At 45.6% G+C, this 23,914-nt stretch overlaps 1 protein-coding gene across 6 annotated transcripts in view; it reads right to left on the reverse strand.

Moving 5' to 3' along the window:
* LOC137423535 (katanin p60 ATPase-containing subunit A1) overlaps nucleotides 1–23,914 on the reverse strand; it is a 65,804-nt gene that overhangs the window by 16,704 nt on the left and 25,186 nt on the right. For 5 of the 6 annotated variants that reach the window (XM_078774162.1, XM_068110804.2, XM_068110806.2 and 2 more), the window contains exons 3-5: nucleotides 14,342–14,499; nucleotides 13,032–13,221; nucleotides 1,856–1,980 (exon numbers count right to left, since the gene is read on the reverse strand). In XM_078774162.1, the coding sequence (XP_078630288.1) occupies nucleotides 1,856–1,980; nucleotides 13,032–13,221; nucleotides 14,342–14,499 (473 nt within the window). The remainder of the gene's footprint in view (nucleotides 1–1,855; nucleotides 1,981–13,031; nucleotides 13,222–14,341; nucleotides 14,500–23,914) is intronic. The other variant, XM_068110807.2, reaches the window with a different exon arrangement.

The raw sequence follows: 23,914 nt of genomic DNA on the forward strand, positions 1-23,914 counted from the left end.
GGCTCTCCTGAGAGTAAACACACACTTGTTGCAGGAGTTGTGGAATGATACGAGATTGCCTTCAGTTGGATTTGCCTTGCAGCATGAGAATGCAAGTTTTTTTTTTTAAGCAAATGCCACATTACAGGATCCTTATATGTAGATTGAAATGTAGAATCCTCATATCTGTATAAACAACTTCGTACTCCCTCTGACAGCAATCCCACTAATGATGAAAAGCACATGCCCATCACTGAGTCTCGGACCAGTGTGTGTGTGTGTGTGTGTGTGTGTGTGTGTGTGTGTGTGTGTGTGTGTGTGTGTGTGTGTGTGTGTGTGTGTGTGTGTGTGTGTGTGTGTGTGTGTGTGTGTGTAGCAGTTAGCCAGTGCTGCTTTATTCTCACGTTTCCTGAGAAATACTTTCCATTTTCTAGGTAGTATGAAATCCAGAAATATCTACCAGTTCACATAGATCAACTTTGTTTTTCTCTCAAGTGAGATCTATTTAATGTCATCCTTAACATGGATCTCAAGTAAGACCATCCTGGTATTTCATCCTGGCACTAAAGAGAAGCCGAGAATAATGATTCCAACCTTAATATTTTCCTATTCCTGGTATCCTAATGATCATTTTGATGTATGATGACATGTAGTATTTTTATGTACAAAATCTATGCTCATGGAAGATTGTCGTGGCAAGTTAAAAAGGCAGCATACTGACAGTGGGGCAATGATACCACAGTTGGACAGAAGCAGTGGAGTGAACAAACATGAAAAGAGGACAGAGAGGAGGGGAGGAACAAGAATCTGCAAGTGAGAGGGTTGGGTTAGCCAGAGTTAATGGGGGTAGAAAATATTTTGGGTAGGGAGCAGGGATGGCATGAGATGGTGGTGCACCATTTGCGATTCCACAATCTCCAGAAGGCAGTTCTACAAATGGGACAAAAGAGGACCAAAGGAGAGTAGGTGTATAGAAACCTATATATTTGGAGTATAACCATCGAAGGGGTTACTGGAAGAATGTGTGCCTCCTGGAGGAGCTGGGTGGGAAAGGGGAGGGATGGTTGGAAAGCTAAGAGAGCAGATGGAACTAGATGGAGAATAGGTGGTAGAAAAAAGGCCATATACCTGTCTGTGATGTGAAAGCAGGAGGCCCTATACTTCAGCTGCATCTCAGGTGGTCGATAATATTGAGATTGTTGGATTCCATAGAATCTAGGAGAGAAACGTGCAATGCTGGAGCACCAGCCCATAGGGGAGAGCAGTACTCCATTGAGATACAGAAAAGGGCCTTGCAGGCTGAGTAATTCAGATTTTTTCAAAGATTGACTTGGAATGATGGAGGATGTGCAGTCCACTGGGAGAGTAGAGAAGAGGCTTCAATTGGTAGTGACAAATTGACTGCACAAGTGGCTTTGTATGCCACAACCAGAGAGCTTGTTAAGCAGAGCAGGATGCTAGATTGTGCTGAATGCCAAATACATGTCCAAGGAGACAACCCTGACTGGTTTAGGTTACTTAAAGTAGAGGAGCTTCACATTATTTATGCTGCAGTATTATTCAGAAAGATACCAGGATGCACTCAAATGGGAAAGACGATAAATCACCAATTAAAGTACAATGGGATTTGAAACACTTGTACAATAAATTAAAAAAATTATTTTACTCTTTACAATCTCCACTCATCACATGGAACCACCTCGAGACATTCACAACAAAAAAAATATCACTCACATAAATAACATCCTCCCATTCTCTAAATCGTCCGAGTAATGTTTTTAAGCTCCATAACCAAAACCTTTAAAATGAAATGTCAAACTTTTCTGAAATGCCAAACAACCAATTAACAGTAACCTCGTCTTTCCCTCCCTCTCACCAGCGGATGTTTGGGTTCCGTGACACAATATCACGCTCGAGAACTTCGACCAAGTCCTTATCATAACCTGACCCATCAAATCGTCTGACTTCTTCATTGGGCTGCTCTGCGCCCCCTCGCTTTAACTAAAAATGAAAGGGTGACATCACAATAAATGAGGAGAAAGTTTAGCACATGTCCATGGATAACACTTGAAAAAGGAGGAGGTGCGAGGGGTGGGGGCGGACTTGATAAAGGAGGAGGTGGGGGTGGTTGGATGGGGTGAGGGCTCAGAAACCTCTAATTTGTGCAATGACTATTGTACAAACTTCATTACATTCAGAGGGAGGAAATATTGGCATCAACATGATGCAACATTCTTTATTATCACCACTTGTTAGTGTGTTATCCTTCATACATTTTTTTTATACAATATTTATCTGATTTTAGCAAGCCTGGAATTATATCCCAGGAGGCATATGCCATGGCCTAATTGCATGAATGATCAAATTCCCACTTTGACTTTCACAAAACTTGGCCGAAATCTTTAGTCAGATGGGTGAATCATCACGGATTCATAACACAGCTATTTACTCAAACATTTGGATTCTGATCATAAATGATAATTATGTATTCCTCATCTGTGATGATTTAAACCACCATGATGCCAATTGGCTGAGAGTTGGCTCTGCAACAATGACCCAAGGCATTGCTGCCAACGGCTTCTATGATTCAATGGGTCTCACACAATATATTAATTTTCCAACCTGCAACTCTGGTCTATAGTGTGTCCTCCCTTTTGAAGTTGATAATGACCAACTTTCCATCCAATGTATCCTGCTCCTCATCTGCCCACATGGCTCGTCTGACCATCTATATCTATATATAAATGCTAGTTGCACGATTGGGTCTGTATGGGGTAAATGTCATAACCACAGCACATATAATGATGAATGATACCTTGTTTAGAGCTCTTGGGTCGAGACAGTGCAAGCGGAGGTTTACAACAATTTTTCTTATTCACGTAATTTCGAGTTATATTCACTTTTGCTGCACAAGTGGTGTATATATGCTGAGTCGTTGGTTTGCACACCTACCGGAAGTAAAATTAACCAAAAATATAACCACAAACTATAACCTTTCCTTCGATTTACTTTACCGAGAAACCTTAGCAGTCTTAACAGTTAGTGACTATTATGCTACCAAAGGAAAATCATTGCAAGGAAATAAAAAAGGATTTCAAATTCCCTTACAAAAAATTATCTTAAAACCGAACCTAGGACTCTTTACGAATGCTTACACTTTATTTTCATGCACATGTGAGGCCTAAAAAATAACGTTCTGACACAAAGTTTCATGGGTGGTGTATAATCTCAATGTCACTAGTTTGCACAACTAAGAGAAGTAAAAAAAAAAATCATATAACCACAAATTATTCCATCAATTCTGTCCAACAAATAATTTCTTTTCGTCCACTTACTTCACCGAGAAAACTTCTTTCTATTGGAAGCAAATTGATTTCTCCTCCAAACGGAACCTCATACTCCTAACTAATGCTTCCACTTTAATTTCATGCACATGTGAGCAGTGTGTGCATCTGTCTATCTAGCTATGTGTGTCTTTCTGTGTGTCTATCTATCTACTTATCTATCTGTTAGCTGCCTATTTATCTGTGTTTGTGTGTCTATCCATTTATTTTTAAGGCACTGGGTTTTGGGGATTACTTACGAGGGGGAGCCTCGGTTCCCCTTGGACTTACCGAGCCTGAGGCCACCAAGCGCAGATAGCACTGTGTCACAGCGGGTTGTTGTTGAGTGTCAATTAGTCTACCAGGTGCCCGCAGGATCTTCCGTCTAATTGCTGTTTACCTGAAGTCACGTGGTTTTCCAACCGGGTCTCGCGCCCTCGGTTTGCACTTTATTTATGGATTTTTAGGTTCGAAATTGGATGCGCCCGAGCAACCACTAGTGCTCACAGGAATCTGCAGATTAGAGCTAATTAATTGGGGAATTATAATCTCCAAGGCTAACATGACATGTGGATGGTGCCACACCAATGGAGGAAAGGATGGACACAGACAGATCAGAAAAAGTTCAACAATAGGGGGGGGGGGGGGGGGGGGGTTATTTACAATGTGAATGTGGCAAAGGGGAGCATGCGGTGCTGTTTAAGAGATTTAATGACAAGCATTTAAGGAACAATCAAAATGTCTACAAAAATGTACATGTAATCAATCATAAAGGGGGAAAGTAAGAATGTACAAGGAGGAGCAATTGCAAGCAATGGAGGATGCAAGCAATATACAGCAAAAAGGAGACCAATAGCAGCACTATACCAAACCTACATGTTACCAATCTAAAACATTTTTTTTTCTATACTCAGTCGAGGCTCGTGTTCGAGCTAACACACAGAACATATAATAAAGGGAGCAGGAGACAAGAGGGCGAGAGATAGAGAGGGCAACAACACCTGCAGAAAAAAGGGAAATCGGGAGATCTGTGGAAGGGAAGGGGTTTCTCTCATCTCCTCTTCCTGTTCAGGCTGGAGTTCCCCAAGGTAGTGTTCTGGGCCCTGTGCTTTTTCTGGTCTTCATCAATGATCTCTCTGACTCTCTTGAAAATCCTCTCTATCTCTTTGCTGATGACTCTACTCTCTGTCGCTCCATTCCTCATCCCTCAGATCGGCAGTCTGCAGCCTCCTCACTCTCTGCAGACCTGGACAAAATCACAGACTGGGCAAACAAATGGAACATGTCTTTCAATCCTGATAAATCTCACACTCTTACGATGTCTCTCCGAAAAGACCGACTGGACAACCCTCCCATCCACTTTCTGAATAATCCTCTCCAAGAAGTTCTGTCACTCAAGCTTTTGGGTCTCACTATTTGCCATGATCTTTCCTGGGAAAACCACATTTCAAATCTGGCCTCCAAAGCCAGTCGCCGACTGGGCATCCTCCGTCGTGCGAATTCCTTCCTTGGCACACCTGAGCTCCTCACCACATACAAGGCTTTCATCCGCAGCTCTATGGAATACTGCTCTCCCCTCTGGTCTGGTGCTCCTGCCTCACACCTAGCTCGTCTTCACGCTGTTGAAACCAAAGCGTTCAGAATCATTGGAATCTCCCGCGATGAAGCTAACTCCAAGGGCCTTTCACTCACTCACCGCAGGCAGGTTGGTGGTCTTTCCGTCTTCTACCGACTCCTCTCTGGCCTTGCCCCCCCAGCTCTCTCTGGGCTCTGTCCCCCAAATATTCCTACAGGTCGCACAAGATCTGCCTGCAACCCTCTTATGGTTAAACTGCCAAAATCAAGACTTTCTGCTCACCTTCACTCCTTCATTCCTCTTTTCTCCCACCTCTGGAACAAACTCCCTCACTCTCTTCAATCCCACTCCACCCTCCAGGTCTTTAAAACAGCTGTTCACCACCATCTCTTATCCTCCCCCATCCAAAACCTTGATCTTTTCTACCCCCGCTAATTTCGGTCCCCTTGTGTTTTATACTTACCCCCCCCCCTTCCCATGCCTCCTCCCCCCAAGCCCTCTCCCTCACACACTTCTCCCTGCTCTCAAATGTTGTGGTTGTGTGCCTCCCCTTCTCTCCCCATCTTGTCTTCCGCTCCCTCTTTTTGTATATTTTGTTTGTCTGGTTGATTTTTTGTGAAATAAATGTTAGCTCTTTCACGAGCCTCGATTCAGTATACAAAAAAAAAAAAAAAAAGGGAGAAGGCTGGGGTGGAGTACACAGGACAAGCAAGATGGACACTACTAGGACTTTCAGGAAAGAAATCGGAATTTGAAAGAGGTGGATTTAGGGCAGATTAACGGGGGTAGAAAATATCAGGTTTTGGATGGGGAAAGATAAAAGATGGTAGTGGACAGCTGTTTTGAAGACCTGGAGGGAGGAATGGGATTGAAGAGATTGTGGGAGTTTGTTCCGGAGGCAGGAAAAAAGAGGAATGAAAGAGTGAAAGTAAGCAGATAGTCTTGATTTTGGCAGTTTCATCAGAAGAGGGTTGCTGGCAGGTCTTGTTCATCCTGCAGGAATATTTGGGGGACAGAGCACAGACAGAACAGGGGGTGCAAGGCCAGAGAGGAGTCGATAGACGACAGAAAGACCACCAACCTGCGTGCAGTGAGCGCGATGAGTGCAATGATAGGCCCTCAGAATCAGTTTCATCACGGGAGATACCAATGATTCTGAATGCTTTGGATTCTACAGCGTGAAGCTGAGCTAGGTGTGAAGCAGGAGCACAAGCCCAGAGGGGAGAGCAGTATTCCATTGAGCTGCAGATGAAAGCTTTATATGTGGTGAGGAATTCAGTCGTGCCGAGGAAGGACTTCCCACGACGGAGGATGCCCAGACAGGGACTGGCTTTGGAGGCCAGCTTGGAAATGTGGTTTTCCCAGGAAAGATCACGGCAGATAGTGAGACCCAAAAGCTTGAGTGACAGAACTTCTTCGAGAGGATTGTTGAGAAAGTATACGGGAGGGTTGTCCAGATGGTCTTTTCAGAGAGACATCGTGAGAGTGTGAGATTTGTCAGGATTGAAAGACATGTTCCACTTGTTTGACCAGTTTGTGATATTGTCGAGGTCTGCAGAGAGTGATGAGGCTGCTGCCTGTCAATCTGAGGGTTGAGATATGAAGCGGCAGAGAGTGGTGTCATCAGCAAAAAGATAGTGGATTTTCCAGAGAGTTGGATAGATCATTAATGAAAATCAGAAAAAAGCACAGGGCCCAGAACACTGTCTTGCTGTACTCCAGCCTTGAAAAGGAGAGGAGAAGAAAGGGTTCATTGAGAGCCACATGTTGACAGACAGGAGAGGAAGTCCACGAGCCAAGCATTTCCATGGATACCATAAGAGGAGAGTTTGGAGAGCAGAGCAGGGTGCCAGACCGTATAGAAGGCATGAGATATGTCAAGAGAAACGGCTCTGATTTCTTGTTTTGCGTTGAGGACGTCTAATCGTCTATCCATTGTCGAGACAGCAGAAGCAGCATGTCCAGAGTAGAGTGGCCTGGTCTGAATCCAAATAGATGATCAGAGATCAAGCCATTGGAGAACAGGAAGGATTTAATATCAGAAGTGATGAGGGATTCCATGACCTTGCTGATTGGTCTGTAATTACACTTTTGTAGGTATAAAGAAGTGTGAACAGCAAGACATATTTAATTACCTGAACAGTGTGGATGAGAACATCCAGTTCACACAATAACCATACAACAATGATCATTTGGCCTTTCTGGATTGCAAGATTCACATGAATGGTGATGGCCATGTGAATTTCGAGGCTTACAGGAAACCTGCACATACCAACCACTATTTGCAGTTTGAGTCATACCACCCATTGATCCATAAATTATCGGTCATACGCAATCTTTTCCATCGGGCAGACAATATTGCGACCACACAGGAGGGAAAATTATGTGAGAAGGAGAACATCAGGAGCGCTCTCAGCAAGTGTGGTTACCCCAGTTGGTCTTTTTGGAAAGCGGGAAGTAGTAAGAACAACATCATGTCCGGCGAACAACAACAGGACACGGATCAAGAAAACATGACATGAGTGACTATTCCCTATATGGCTGAAAGCGAGAAGATCCTTCTCCAAGTTTGGCATTGTTACTTCATATAAACCACACTTCTCCAAGTTTGGCAATGTGACATCATATAAACCACACAGAATTCTGCACAGCCAGTTAGTTCATGTTAAGGACAAGATCCAGGATAGGAAACACGACTTGGTGTATGGCTTCGGATGTGGAGACCCATCATGCACCGATACCTACATAGGAGAAACTCGGAAAACTCTTAAGGTCCCTTATGAACCAACATTGTCGTCCAAATCATGAAGAGGCTTTGAACTCTGCTGTATATATATGCACTTGAACCTGCATGGTCACAGCTTTGATAACAGTGAAGTGGTTATATTAGAGAAAAAAGTTATCTGCCCGTGGTGTAAAGGAATCCATTTGGGGAAGAGTTGAATCACCATCTCTCAACAAAAGGGGCGGTTTGCGATTTAATCTGTCACGGACGTGGGACAAGGCTATTACATCTCTCCCACGTCATCTGCAATCGTCACGGGATGCCCTGATTGGTTAACAGACCAATTCATCTTACCAAAGGCTGATGTCATGTGAAGATTTTCAAGCTTCTTCTTCACTTCAACATCTGCCGTGAACAAGGCGAGTGAATTCGCGTCGAAACGTCGGCTTTACTGAATCGTCAGTCCAGCTTTTTCTTTTATAAACCTTTGCTGATTTAATTTGACTGGATGAATCACAACAACCTACATCCAATTTAATCGAGAAGATCCTTTAATCGAGAAGATCCTTTAATTGAGAATTTAATCGAGAAGATCGTATAGATGCGCAAGATTGGAGGTCTCGTCTCTTCAAAGCTGTCCATGCGCGCTCGCTTTCGAAGTTAAGTAACTTTTCACAATTGTGTTTTTGTCGAAACTGTATCTTTCTCTCGGTGTATGTACCTATTGGGGTGTCTTTAATAGTATTCTTGGCGTTGGTTTTTCATACCTGTGTACAGAATCGTCGGTCTTTCGTATCGCGTATTCTGAGGCCTAAGTGTAGTACTAGGCTACCGTGTCCGACCTTGGCTCGAGGCTTTGTTTTTGTCTCAGCGGTTCTCCGATCGCGCAGCAATTACTTTCCGGTCTCTGTTTTTCACGGTCTTTTCACCCCATACTTCCTTGTTTTAAAATCTCCTCAAAAAAAACAAAAACAAAAAACAATTTCCTTCTGTTCTTATTTGTTTATTCGTTCTTATTTGTTCGTTCGTTCTTCGACCACGTTGTTTGTGATCACGTGATCACGTTGTTAAAAAATGTCTAATCTGTCCCCTGAAGACCTGTATTCTGTCATATTCTATAACACCTTTTTCTTCTTCTTCTATAAAAGGATGCTTTCGACTTGCTCACCAAATCTATTCATTCCAAAAAAAAATTCCATCTCTTATTGTGCATCTTTCATTCATTCCCTAAACTCTCCAGCACTCCATCCTCCCTCCAGCATCCTCAAACGTATTTTTGACTCGAAGGTCTCAAGAAACTCATTTTGCAATACATGTTCGTTTCCCATTAATCGTGCACTTTACAAAATCCAATCTCACCCCTCCCCTCCAAATCTTCCCCATCACCCCTCCCCTCCAAATCTTCCCCATCACCCCTTCCCTCCAAAACTTCCCCATCACCCCTTCACTCCAAATCTTCACCCATCACCCCTCCCCTTCAAAACTTCCCCATCACCCCTCCCCTCCAAATCTACCCCTTTGCCCCTCCCCTCCAAATCTTCCCCATCACCCATCTGTTTCAAATTTTCCCCCTTGCCCCTCCCTTCCAAATCTTCCCCCTTGCCCCTCCCCTCCAAATCTTCCCCATCACACCTTCCCTCCAAAGCTTCCCCATCACCCCTTCCCTCCAAAACTTCCCCATCACCCCTCCCCTACAAAACTTCCCCATCACCCCTCCCCTCTAAATCTACCCCCTTGCCCCTCCCCTCCAAATCATCCCCATCACCCATCTCTTTCAAATCTTCCCCCTCCCCTCCAAATCTTCCCAATCACCCATTCCTTTCAAATCTCCCCCCACACCCCTCCCCTCCGAGACTCTCCCTCGCTCCTCCCCTCCTAGACTCCCCTCTCACACCTCCTCCTCAAAGCGTCCTCCCCGCTTCTTCCCCCTTCCAACTTCATCTCCCTCAACCTTCTGCCTCGCTCTTCCCCCTCGTCAAATAACACCTCACTGCGCCTCTCCCAATCACCATCAAACCTTTTGTCCGCCCCATTCTTCCCTTTCTCCAAGCTATTCTGTAATCTCTGACACACCTTCAACAGCTCTCCCTACCTCTTCCTCCTCTTCCACATCTTACCCTACCGCTCCCCCCCCCCTGTTCTGTATCCGATGCTCCCCCTTCCTCTTCCTCAACAGTATGGACCTCAAACATCCGGGGCCTTCGCTCAAACTTGTCTGATCTCTCCATACAGGTTGCTTCTGACAAACTAGACGTGATCTGCTTAACAGAAACTTTCCTCCTTCATGATGTCTCTGATTCCTTGGTATCTCTCCCAGGTTACTCCCTCCTCTGGTATGATAGACCTGAGCCTCGTCCTGGAGGTGGGGTTGCTATCTTTATAAAAAACTCTTCCTCACTCGCCCTGCACTGCCCTCTCTCCACCTCACCCCCAGGAATACCTTTGGCTACGGCTTCCCCTTCGCTCCCACCTTTTGTTCATATGTGTGTTGTACCGTCCACCAAACAGTGATGACTCCATCTACATCTCGCTGTCTGAGAATATGGACCAACTTCTATCTACCCATCCCAACTCTCTCTTCCTCATATGTGGTGATTTCAACTGTCACAATGCCAGTTGGCTGGGTGTGGGTACCTCTCTCACCAGCCATGGCTCTTCAGCAAAGGACTTCTGTGACTCACTGGGACTGACACAATCTGTCAATTTCCCGACCCGGATTTCAGTCAACGGAGCATCTTCTCTTCTGGACTTGGTTATGACTAACTTCCCTGAAAATGTCTGCTGCTCTTCTTCTGCTCCAATAGGCTCTTCTGATCATGTGCTTGTTAAAGTGGACATCTCTCTGACCATTCTCAGAGAGCCTCCTCAGCGTCGACGAGTCTGGCATTTCACTCAGGCCAACTGGCACGGTCTTCAAGCAGCCATCAATCATCTGGACTGGTCTCCCATCTCTACCGCCTCTGACATCAACTTATCCTGGGAATTCTTCCAAAGTAAATTGCTCTCTCTCATGCACAGATTTATCCCATCTCGTCTTCAGTTGTCATACCCTTCCTACCCGTCCATGGTACACGGAATCTTGTGGTGAGGCTATTGCCCAGAAACAACTTGCTTTCGTCTCCTGGAAAGCAAATCCAACGGAAGGAAATCTAATTTCCTTTCACAAAGCCCGAAACAAGTGTGTGTCCACCCTCAGGAGAGCCAGGAAACAACATCTCTCCGTTCTCAGGACCGAACTCTCTTATCTGTCTCCCTCTTCAAAATCCTGGTGGCGTCTGGTCAAATCTGTTTCTGGTGTTTGTTCCCCCTCCATCCCCTCCCTCAACTCAAATGGCCACACGGCTGACTCCGCACGTGAAAAAGCTGAATGCCTCAACTCTGTGTTTGCCTCTAAATCTTGTGTCCCAAACCCATCCCTCTCTGTACCCACCGTACCCAGTCGTACCCAGCTGCTCCTGGACTCCGTGTCCTTTCCTCCTGACAAGGTGGAAAAGTTTCTGTCAACCCTCGACTCGGATTCGGCAACTGGACCTGACGGCATCAGCCCACGGGTCCTAAAATCCTGTTCTTCCGCTCTTTCACTCCCTCTCTCTGTTCTCTTCACCCTCTCTTTTGCTCAAGGTCATCTTCCATCTGCTTGGAAATCTGCCAACATCACCGCTTTGCACAAAAAAGGTGCAAAAACAGATCCCAGCAACTACAGACCAATCAGCCTTCTCCCAATTATCAGCAAAGTCATGGAATCCATCATTGCTTCAGATATGAAATCTTTCCTCTTCTCCAATGGCTTGATCTCTGATCATCAATTTGGTTTCAGACCTGGACACTCTACTCTGGACATGCTGCTTCTGCTTTCTCAACAATGGATGGAGGTCCTCAATGCCAAACAGGAAATTAGAGCAGTCTCCCTTGACATATCACGTGCCTTCGATACGGTCTGGCACCCCGCTCTGCTCACCAAACTCTCCTCTTTTGGTATCCATGGAAATCTCCACGCATGGCTGGCGGACTTCCTCTCTAGTCGTAGTCAACGTGTGGCCCTGAATGGGTTTCTCTCATCTCCTCTTCCTGTTCAGGCTGGAGTTCCACAAGGCAGTGTTCTGGGCCCTGTGCTTTTTCTGGTCTTCATCAATGATCTCTCTGACTCTCTTGAAAATCCTCTGTATCTCTTTGCTGATGACTACTCTCTGTCGCTCCATTCTTCATCCCTCAGATCGGCAGTCTGCAGCCTCCTCACTCTCTGCAGACCTGGACAAAATCACAGACTGGGCAAACAAGTGGAACATGTCTTTCAATCCTGACAAATCTCACACTCTTACGATGTCTCTCCGAAAAGACCGACTGGACAACCCTCCCATCCACTTTCTGAATAATCCTCTCCAAGAAGTTTTGTCACTCAAGCTTTTGGGTCTCACTATCCGCCATGATCTTTCCTGGGAAAACCACATTTCAAATCTGGCCTCCAAAGCCAGTCGCCGACTGGGCATCCTCCGTCGTGCGAAGTCCTTCCTTGGCACACCTGAGCTCCTCACCACATACAAGGCTTTCATCTGCAGCTCAATGGAATACTGCTCTCCCCTCTGGGCTGGTGCTCCTGCCTCACACCTAGCTCGTCTTCACGCTGTTGAAACCAAAGCATTTAGAATCATTGGAATCTCCCGCGATGAAGCTAACTCCAAGGGCCTCTCACTCACTCACCGCAGGCAGGTTGGTGGTCTTTCCGTCTTCTACCGACTCCTCTCTGGCCTTGCCCCCCCCCAGCTCTCTCTGGGTTCTGTCCCGCAAATATTCCTACAGGTCACACAAGATCTGCCTGCAACCCTCTTATGGTCAAACTGCCAAAATCAAGACTCTCTGCTCACCTTCACTCCTTCATTCCTCTTTTCTCCAGCCTCTGGAACAAACTCCCTCACTCTCTTCAATCCCACTCCACCCTCCAGGTCTTTAAAACAGCTGTTCACCACCATCTCTTATCTTCCCCCATCCAAAACCTTGATCTTTTCTACCCCCGCTAATTTCACCCCAATTCCACTTTTTTGAAATACCAACTTCTGTCCTGGAAGTCCTTGGTGTCCTTGTGTTTTATACTTCTCCCTGCCCCCCCCCCCCTTCCCACGCCTCCTCCCCCCAAGCCCTCTCCCTTCCACACATCTCCCTGCTCTCAAATGTTGTGTTTGTGTGCTTCCCCTTCTCTCCCCATCTTGTCTTCCGCTCCCTCTTTTTATATATTTTATTTTGTTTGTCTGGTTGATTTGTTTGTGAAGTAAATGTTAGCTCTTTCACGAGCCTCGATTCAGTATACAAAAAAAAAAAAAAAAAAAAAAAAAATAATCGACAACTATTTAAAGTAATCTTCATTCAAAATTATAACATTCCCAATCAAGCAGAAAATGCCAATGTAGTCAAAATGCAACAGGCTTAAATGTACCTTGTTATCAGCATCCTTGCCTTTGAACTTGTTCTCTCGAACAGCACCAGCTTTAAGACGATCTAATTTTCCTTGGGGAGAGGGCCGTGAAGCAGGCTTGGGGAACCCGTCACGTCGCTGACCCTTGGCTTCACGGCGGCCTGCATTGCGTACCTCTCCAACTGCAGCACGAATTGCGTTTGGAGATGGCCTGCGTGGGAAAGCAGCATAAGAAACTGTACAAGCATGACTCTTCAAAATATGTAAAATCATGTTACAAGGGAGGAGTCCATTGCATCATATCTGTTCATAAAGACATGTGAAACTAAAACGGTACTCTGTAGAGTGCATACCTCCACCAGGCTGAACAGTTTATGTTTTGTATCTCATTGATAGGCCGGATCTGGATTCGGACCTGAACCAAAATCTATTTGGCTTGTTCTTGTCGCCTAACCAACTCGTCCACCTAGTTTAGTCATAACTCTTCCATAACGTTTTGAAATATCATGTTATATATCGTTTTGGCACCATCCTTCAATGGTGATGAACTACTTGGAAATTTAGAAAAATCTCGTATTCGCATCTGTATTCGGATCTTGGCAAAATCGAATCGATTCGTCCTTGCACGCACCCAACCTCTCCATCAAATTTCGTCCGAATCCGTCTACAACTTTTGGAGATATCATGCTATATATCGGTTTCAGCATGATCACCCAATAGCGAAGAATGACTTGAAGAATTGTCTGATAGTATCTGTATTCAAATCGTCCCCAGAATTTAATCAATTCTTCCTTGTCACACACACAACCTATCCACCAAGTTTCGTCTGAATCCATCCACAACTTTTTGAGATATCGTGCTATATAATAGGTTTTAGCCTGAACACCCAATAGTGAAGAATGACTTGAAGAATTCCCTTATCAGGATCTGTATTCGAATCGTCCCCAAAATGGAATCGTCTCTCAAAGGTGAAGAATCACTTCAGAATTCTTGGATCCAGATCTGGATCTGGATCCTCACTAAAATCTAATCATTTCGTCCCAGCATCTCCACCAAATTTTGTTCGAATCCATCCACAACATTTTGAGCTCACCTAATTACAAACAGACAGGGGTGAAAACATAACCATCACCCACCTTCGGTGGCGGAGGTAACAAACACATCTCATTATGGGATCGTGTAATTACTATTACTCATAAAGTCGAGGTGAGGTGGGGGAGAGAAGGGTTTGAGGGGAGTGAGGGTGTTAGGTGAAAAGTCTGTCATACAGTATTTGTGTTCATAACAAATATGATCCCGTTCTGTCGAGATCACATATACAAACTGTGCACCTGCTTTCAGTTGGTGTGGGTGCAGGCCAGACATCTGGATCTCGTGTGGGCTCTTCCTGCTCCTGGCCCTGGGCAGGGAAATTATCAGTCTTAAAGCTTGAGGTTGTCTTTATAATGTCCTTTACGTGCTTGCATTCTTGACAAAGCTCTGCACGAAGCTGACCAGGGGAGAGATAATTGAAAAGTAAATTGCAACTTCACCTACTTCAAACCACATCCTTATTCTCAATCGCAATGTACCTCACCTCACCTGAGGCACACTTATAAGTTGTGGTTTTGTTGCAACCATATTTGATCATATATGATTATACACCACCCATATATATATACATATATATTGTTGCGGATATGGGATTTGCATCCACCCATATCCGCTTGTAAATATTCCCCTATTTCCTCAATACTTCCCAACTATCCCCAATCCCCCATTCCCTAGTCCCATTTTCTGTAAACAACACTCTGTAGACCCGACCTCCCCCTATTTCCCCCATTAAATGTCGTGCCCAGGTTCACCGCATCTCATGTAAGACAACTATAGGACATCTTGCTAGTTATTCTTAGTCTATGTCAGTTAAGGACTCGTTTCCATTAATTCTGACCCTTCGTTGCACCAGAATGTGATTGTATGGCACCGTTAGGAAGTTTAGGACCTCCCAATACCTCCCCGCAGCTCTTCCTCACGGTTCAGCAACAACAACAACAACAACAACAACAGCAACGGTGGCGGCGTGCACAGGGAGTGCGCGGCCTCACTCCGGCTTGGTTGGTAGGGGGTGTTGGGAGGGCATGAGGCCTTCCCAACGAGCCGCCATCGAACATGTGCTCGACGGGGTTACCAAATAGGGGCTCCCTGTCAGCTCCTCGTCAAGGGCGGAGCCCGGTAACCCCCGCACCCAATGGAAGCGGCGGACCGGCTCCAGGGGGGCGGAGCCAACCAGCCGAGGGCGTGTCACTCCCCGCTGAGCATGCGCAGGAAGAGGGAGGTGACGACAGATGCGCGCTGAGCTTGGAGCAAGCAAGACGTACCCTCCGAGCGCTGTGAGACCTCCCCGCATCTCTGGACTGGACCGTGCTTTATCCTGTCCCCGAGCCAAGGTGCACCTTGTGCTATCGACTACCTGTCCCTTCCTGCCATCAATCCCTGTGTAAGTCAGCCTTGTTCCGTTTGTCTGTGGTCTGTCTGGGATAAGATAAGACTGTAATTAAGTGCCCATCTCTTCTGTGTCTTTTACCTCACTCTACCTTGTAATCTACCCCCTTTTCTCCACCACTGTAATTATACCCTCCTCCGGAGGTCTTGAGAACTGTACCCCTTGCGTCGTTTCATCTATCCCAGTCGTTGTGTCCTTTCCATCATTGATTTAGCATAGCGCGATTTGGTCAGCGTCTGGGTGGAATCGGGGTCTAGTCGGGGAATAACTGTTCGGTCGCGGTCATACCAACCGCTCGGTCAAAATAACATCTAAACCGCGTCCGTAACAATATATTGTCACGTGACTACCCTTGGTGAACACATTAAGGTATCACGGATGACCAAACGAGCTGTTACTCCAAGGCGTTCATCAAATGGCGGAGAACACGTGTGGGGAAACAAGAGGGAGGGGGAGAAACCGGAGCACTTACCGACACGGATCCCAACGGCAGTCTTCACCCGGTAAATAACTCAAACCAACACAAAATTAAAATGTCCAAAAATACCGGCTTTATTAAAAGAAATGCCGGTAATACAAAATAATGCACGGTAAATAAAATCCTAAATGGGACGTCCCAGCAACAGACTTGAAAACAGACGAAAGGGAAGGATAACTGAAAATAAATGTGTGTGGTTAGTTCGTGCACTCAGCTCACTCGACCGGTGCCTCTCGTCAGGACTCGTCCAGGCCTCGATCGCACAGTCTGGCCGCGGCTCTGGTATTGGCGGGAAAAATACGCTCACTCCCGCGCTGCTAGGCCTCAGTACGCCCTCGTTCACTAGGCCGCGCCCGCTGGCATGAAACAGGCCTTCCACGCGAATCGAACGGGCCGCGTGCAGCCCGCTCTTCCACACCATGCTCGTCCACACCATGCTCGTCCACCCGTCCTCTGCACGGAAAACCACATCACCCAGCCGCAGCTGCTGTGCCTCTGCACGACCACCAGCAGGATGTCCCAGCACGGCAATCGTGACAGCGCCCAAATCAGAAGGGCAAGAGCGGCAACAACTACCCTTCGCATTCGTCTCCAGAACGACAAGGCACACAAGAGGAAAATGTCGGTCAAAGCGAGGAGCCAAGGAGAAGAGAGAAGAGAGAAGAAGAGAATGATGTCTGCTATATCGTGAAGCCAAGAAGAAGAGAAGAGCCAAGGATGAAGAACGAAGAGAGAGAAAATGTCCTCCAGCGCATTTCTTTACCGTCCAGGCTCTGACATCATCTGGGGTCCTTCGCCAATCATCGAGTCCCATCTTACCCTGGCCTTCCTGTCAATCAAACCCCCCCCAATCACAGCTCCTCAGGGGTGTGTCCTCTAGGCCTGCCCGTCCTGTGCGATTCCAAGTCACTGTTATCAGCGGCAGCACTTGATGCATGACTTCCGGTAGGTTTTTTAATTAGTGAGTTTAAATGCGGGCGATTGCGTGGCTTGGCTATGTGTCTATGGTGTGGTGACAAAAGGGACATAGGAAATAAATAACAGAGGTAACGACATACAAGGGATAATTACCCATAATCCCTGAGCTAATTAACATGCCCCACTCGTAATGGGGACGAAGATACAAACTTAACCCGACAGTCCGGTCGAATACAAAGTCCCTACTTATAGTACATTTAAGTGGTTCTTCTTCTTCTACAATCGGAGCACACTAATCGATACAAATCTACCTGGACTAAAGTATCCCTACCCCCACAAACGTAACAATATATAACTCACCTGAAATTGCTTGAACACCAACTTGTCAATAATTATTTTTGAGTGAACACTTCATTATAAAACAGTAGAGTGAAAATCAAATGGGGTACAAAACCTCTCTACAGAAATCAGCAATATGAAGGGGAAATGGGAGAATGAAGAGGAACATATGAAGGAAAAAACAGGTACTGTTGAACAAAGCCTTCTGGATTTTATGCAATCACTTCATTTGTGTGGCCTTTTTGTGCACAACATTTTGAAAAGAACTAGCATTTTGAAAAAAAACACCCGTGGAACACCCTCCCTTTGTTTGGGCAGTGTATAGGCAATTATTATAGTATTAATACGTCATTGCGGTACGATTTATTATCTTCAACGACAAAAGTCCTTCTTGGGCATGGGAGATAACATAGTGGGTTCTGAAATAATACACCGCTTTAATAATGAACGCTAGTTAGTACAGTATTATTGGCCTATACATAGTGTCATTGGAAGACCCATGCCGCGTATGCTTTCGATATGATTTTAACAATCGCTTTGTATGTGTTTCACACTGAATGAAAAACGCATGCATGGCGATTGTGATATATGACAGGTTCGACCGTTTCGACGTTGTGTTCGGCCTGAACAGCATATAAATTAAAATGGCGGTCGGTGGAGTTAGCCATCATACGCAGTAATGACATCATAGACATAATGACCTAGCATGACAGAGGGACAGACAAAAAACTGCCGCTATTTTAATATATAGATGAAATACCAGTTATCATTAAAATAAAAAAAGAAACATCTTGAACATGTTGGGAGCCATCAGGGAACACCCTCAAAGTATACACCCCAACTGTGATTGGCAGTTCATTAAAGTCATTTTGTATAGTCAAGGCTCGCAGATGAATGTAGAGGATTTTTTTTTCGAATTTATAAATCAATTAAATATTAAAAGCTGAAATGTCTTGAGGCAGTAAGTATTCAACACCTTTGCTAAGACACTTCAAATTGAGCTCAGGTGCATCCACTTTCCTTAAACCATCCTTGAGATGTCTCTACAACTTAATTGGAGCCCACCTGTGACCAATTCAATTGATTGGACATGATTTAAAAAGAAACACACCTTTCTGTATAGACCGATCCGACGACGGAGGGTTCAATGGACGGGCGCCCTCTATAGACGCCGCCATAGGTGGGAGGCATCCGCTTCATTCGGCTTGCTCTCCAGCGTTCAGAATACATGCAGTTACCGGGCTCAGTTCACTTTGCCGAAAGAATATCGATACAAAATATATTTGTGTTAGATTCATCGGAGAAGATGGAATCGTGGACGATACCACCGGTCCACCGAGCAAAACGACCGGTGAGGGGTCGGTGTGGCGGCCTGCGCGGAGGTGGACTCTGAGGGAAGAATCCGTGTGGGACGGCAGTGATACACCCGCCGTTACCTGGCCGTATGGAAGAGTCGATGAAGCGATAAGGAGCCGGTGAGGCGGCCCGCACGAAGGGATGGAGGCCCAGTCGGGTCGCGACCCGAGTGATCAAGGAACTTGGAGCTCGGCAGCGGCCACTCGGGGCCTAGCCATAGTTGCCAGAGGTGGCCGGCCCGGGCGGAGGTGGACTCTGAGGGAAGAATCCATGCGGGGCGGCTGTGGTACAGCCGCCAAGACCTGGCCGTATGGAGGAGTCGATGAAGGGACGGGCACCTAGTCAGGTCGGTCAGAGGAGTCGTTATCGTAGTGGTCGAGAAACTCGGACTAAGGCGGGGGGGGGGGGGGGGGGGGCGGCTCGGCATGGCATAGCATAGGGTACGCGGTCAAAATAGGTTTGGTGCAGGTGGAAGTGGAAACCGGGTACCCCCAGGTGCCAGGTGCCTTCAGGACGGCATGGCCGTGCGCCTGCGGCGCCCGGCGAAATCGCCGAAAACGAGGTTTGTATCGTGTGCCTTCAGGTGCCTGGTGTCCACGACCGCTCCACACGTATAGAGAAACACTTGAGAACGATTATCACGGACACTTTTCATGTACGATCGCAATGATAGTTGTGCTGGCGCAGACAGCTGGAGTTAAGTTTGGATCGGGACGCCTCCCAGTAATGGCGGACGCAAGAGCGCCACCTATTGGCGAGGGGGCCCGATCGTCCTTATAAGATCGGTCTATAAGGTCCCACAGTTGACAGTGCAGGTCAAAGCAGAAATTCTACCATGAAGTCCAAGGAACTGGCCATAGAACTCTGAGATATAATTGTAAGGAGGAATAGATGTGGGTATAAAACTCACAGGGTATAAAACCATTTCTAGAGTGTTGAAAGTTCCCAAGAGCACAATGAGCTCCATCATTAGGTAATGCAAAGAATATGGAACAACCCAGACTCTTCCTAGAGCTGGCTGTCCGACCAAACAGCAACTGGGCAAGAAGGACCTTGGTCAGGGAGGTGACCAAGAACCCAATGACCACTCTGACAGAACTGCAGAGTTCCTTGGCCGAGATGGGAGAACCTGCCGGAAGGACAAAAGTCTCTGCAGCACTTCACAAATCTAGGCTCTATGGGAGAGTGGCCAGACGGAAGCCACTCCTGAGAAAACGTCACATGTCAGCACACCTGGACTTTGCGGAAAGGAACTTGAAAGACTATGAGCATGAGGAAAAAGATTCTGTGCTCTGATGAGACAAAAACTGAACTCCTTGGCCTGAATGCAAAGCGCTACGTCTGGCGGAAACCAAGCATAGTTCATCACCCATCGAACACTATCCCTATTGTGAAGCATGGTGATGTCTTGCTGCCAAAGGCACTTATATCATGCTATGGGAATGCTTTTTAGTGGCAGGGACTGGGAGACTTGTAAAGATAGAGGAAATAATGAATGGAGCCCAATACAGGCAAATCATTGAGGAGAACCTGTTTGAGACTGCGGTGAAGATTTACGTTCCAACAGGACAATGACCCCAAGCATACAGCCAAATAAACATTGGTATAGCTTCAGAACAAGAACATGAAAGTCCTCGAGTGGCGCAGCCAAATCCCAGACTTGAATCCCATTGCGACTTGTAGAAAGACTTGAAGATTTCTGTTCACCGACACACCACATCCAACTTGACAGAGCTTGAGCAAATCTTTTTTTTTTTTTTTTTTTTTTTTTGAAATGTAGAAGGCTCCAGGCACAGACTATGTCGTCCTCATCGAGGCCAGGCCAAATAAAAGAGCTGCATTGATAGAAAAGTAAAGAAGGAGAGAATAATCTAAGAATTTTTGAGAAAGCAGACAATCTGCTTTTTGAAAAGGGGAAGATCATAAGTGTTTGGAAAGACATGTGAAGGTAAAGAGTTCCAGAGTTTGGCAGTGGAGGGGAAGAAACGGGCCCACCCTAGAGTTGCCAATGGCCACACAATAATCATGTGATGTAGTGGCTTGTCGAGTATTCCGTGGTCTCGCTAATGGCGGAGGTATACAGGCAGCAAGTTCTTAGGAGCAAAAACCGAAGTAATATCTGTAGAAAAGAGAAAGAGAGCCAACTTTGCGACGTAATTTGAGCGGGTCAAGTTTTGAGGTCAGATTGGGAGAGTTGATAAGTCGAATTACTTTTAATTCAATTCTGTCCAGTAAGTATGTGGAACTAGAACCTCCCCAGATGTGAGAACAGTACTCTATACAAGGGCGAATCAATCCTTTATATAGTTGAAGCAACTGTTGAGAGGAGAAGAATCTTCGACATCTGAACAGGACTCCCAGTTTCTTCGAGGCAGATTTAGCTATTTGTGTAATGTGTAGATTCCAGGATGGGTTTGAAGTTAGGGTAATACCTAGTAGGTTTATTGTATCACATGGTGTAATTGTGGAACTTTCAAAGGAGATTGGAGAGATGAGAGGAGTTTTGGAGAGAGATATGGGAAGAAATTGAGTTTTAGCAGCATTAAACTTAACCTGGTTACATTTGCCCCACTGGGAAATCTTGACCAAATCCGAATTTAAAGAGGTGGTTGTAATAAAACGAGATGCAGATCGATTGAGGGAAGATGGGACAGATGGGAAAAACATGGAGGAATGCAACGTTGAGTCATCAGCATATGAGTGCATTTGGTTATTTGTGGAAGAAAGAAGGTCATTGATAAAAAGAAGGAAGAGTGTTGGAGACAGAACAGAACCCTGAGGAACACCGCTGTTGATAGGGAAGGAGGGAGATGTTGAGCCATGGACAATTACAGAGATAGAGTGGTCAGAGAGAAAGCTCGATATGAGAGAGCAGAGTGAAGGAGGAAAGCCGAAAGAGGGAAGCTTGGATATCAGACTCTGTCAAACTCTGTCAAAGGCCTTTGAGATATCAAGGCCTACAACAAAGGATTCCCCAAAATCTCTCAGAGAAGAGGCCCAGACATTCGTAATGTAAGAAAGGATATCACCGGTAGATCTTGCCTTGCGAAAGCCATATTGATGGTCAGATAGAAGACTGGGATTCAAGATGCTTGAGGAAATGGTTATTGAAAAGACATTCAAAGACTTTGGAAATAGTAGAAGTCAGAGCAATAGGACGGTAGTCGGAAGGGTTTGAACGATCACCCTTCTTTAAAATAGGCTGCACTAAGGCATGTTTCCAGGAAAGAGGAAAAGTTTGGGTTTTTAAACAAAAACGAAACAAACGAGCAAGCACGGGTGCAAGTTCTGAAGCACACTCCTTCAAGACACAAGGAGGAATGCCATCTTGTCCGTATGCCTTGCTTGTGTCCAGAGAGAGGAGTACTTTTTTGACTGCAAGGAAAGAAATTATAGGGAGGGGCATAGGATTGTTAAGGGGTGAATCAGAGGGAGATGGAATGTTGGAAGAATGGGAAAACTCCCCAAATTCATATGTACAAAGCTGATACAGGCATACCCAAAGAAGACTCAAAGCTGTAATCGCTGCCAAAGGCACTTATACGAAGTATTGACTCAGGGGGCTGAATACTTATGTAAATTAGATATTTCTGTTTTTCATTTTCGATAAATTTGTAAATATTTCGACAAACACGTTTTCATTTTGTCATTATGGAGTATTTTGTCTGGATTGGTGACAATTTTTTAATTTAATCCACGTTTAATTCAGGCTGTAACGCAACAAAATGTGAAAATGTCGAGGGATGTGAATACTTTTTGAAGGCACCGTATAATAGATGACTTCCCTTCCCAGAAACTTCAACAAAGAAAGAGACCATTCGACCCATCAAGCCTGTGCAATGGTTGCCAACCTAGGAAAAGCTAGGACTCTAAACAGATCAGGATGCAACAGGACAACAAACAGTGGAGTTGAAGAACAAAACAGAGGGAGAACTGGACACTCAATGGGGTAGGGAAGAATGGGGTGGACAGGATGGATACAGAAAGAGACTTCTTCTCCCTCCCCCAAAATCTTCCCTATCCCCACTCTGTCTCCCTTCGCTTCTCTCCCTCCACACTTCTATTTCTCCCCCCCCCCCCATTCCCCTGTCTCTCACCCACTCCACGCACTCTCCCCAATTCCCCTCTCCCTCCCCCATTCCAATCTCCCACTGCCTGCTCCCTACTCCTCTCTCCTTCTCCCACCCTATTTAGGCCATGAGGGAGATGGCTCCCACCAACCCCCCCCCCCCCCCCACTCACATCTCACCACCCCCATTCCCAACTCCTTCCCCATTCTCCTCCCTCCCCCACTTCCCTCTCTCTCCCTTAATCCCCTCTCCCTGTGCTCAATTCCTTTAAAAACAACTTTAATTTCCTTTTCAGTTTTTTTTTTTTCGCTTTTGCTATTCAGCTGCTACCTTTATTTGACGTTTGCTGTACCATACTCATTTCTGAGCGTCTGTGAAGCCAAATCAGCTTTCTGAGCAAGGGTTATAATGGGTGGTTTGCCATTGCCTTCCCAGCAGTAGTTCAAACATTAATTTGTAATTTATCAATGGTGTCAGCGATAGCTCGCCCACTCTTCATGAAGGACATCGTGGGATCCTTAATGTCCATCAACTAATGCAGGTAGACTGGATAGTCGGAATACCCAGTTTAACGTCCATCCGAGGGACAGAACACACATTGATGATTCACCCAGTCTGTGATAGCTGGGCCAAGATTCAAACCCAGGCCAGACGGCTTAGAGAAGAGTGTGGGTACCTCAAAGTCACATCTTAATGATGGGTATCTTAACAACGTATCATGATGGGTGCACAAAACCAAACACAACACATAAGATTATACACAAAAAGTTATAGATTATGTCCGATTAATTGTTTCTAATAACTTCAATAAGGGAATGGGAAAAGGGAACGGGTCGAAATGGGACACTAAACATGAATGGGATAAAAGTTTAGGCAGGATTTATTTGGTGTGCTGCAGGCATAAATGTGAAATGCACAAACCTACGGTGTATAAGCACAGCCTCGATTGCTCCCAAAAATATATATATTTTGTAAAAGCACGGCGATGTATAAATGCAGCCTCATTCACTTCTGAAAAAAAAAAAAAATACGGGCAGTGCATAAGCACAGAACACTGGCTTGATTGCTCGATGCCACAAAAAAAACCAACTCGGTTTATGTAATGAAGCCAAAACATTCCCATTACTTACGTGTATATATATATATATATTCACAGACTTGGCATTTAATATGGAATCGTTTTTTTTTCTTGACTTGGGTTTACTTTCTTAACTCAGTATATCAATCTGGTGAGTTTCTTTTACACTTTGGTGATTTATTT

This window comes from Myxine glutinosa, chromosome 3 (genome assembly GCF_964187855.1).
Source record: "Myxine glutinosa chromosome 3, kmMyxGlut1.1, whole genome shotgun sequence".
Taxonomy (NCBI): domain Eukaryota; kingdom Metazoa; phylum Chordata; class Myxini; order Myxiniformes; family Myxinidae; genus Myxine; species Myxine glutinosa.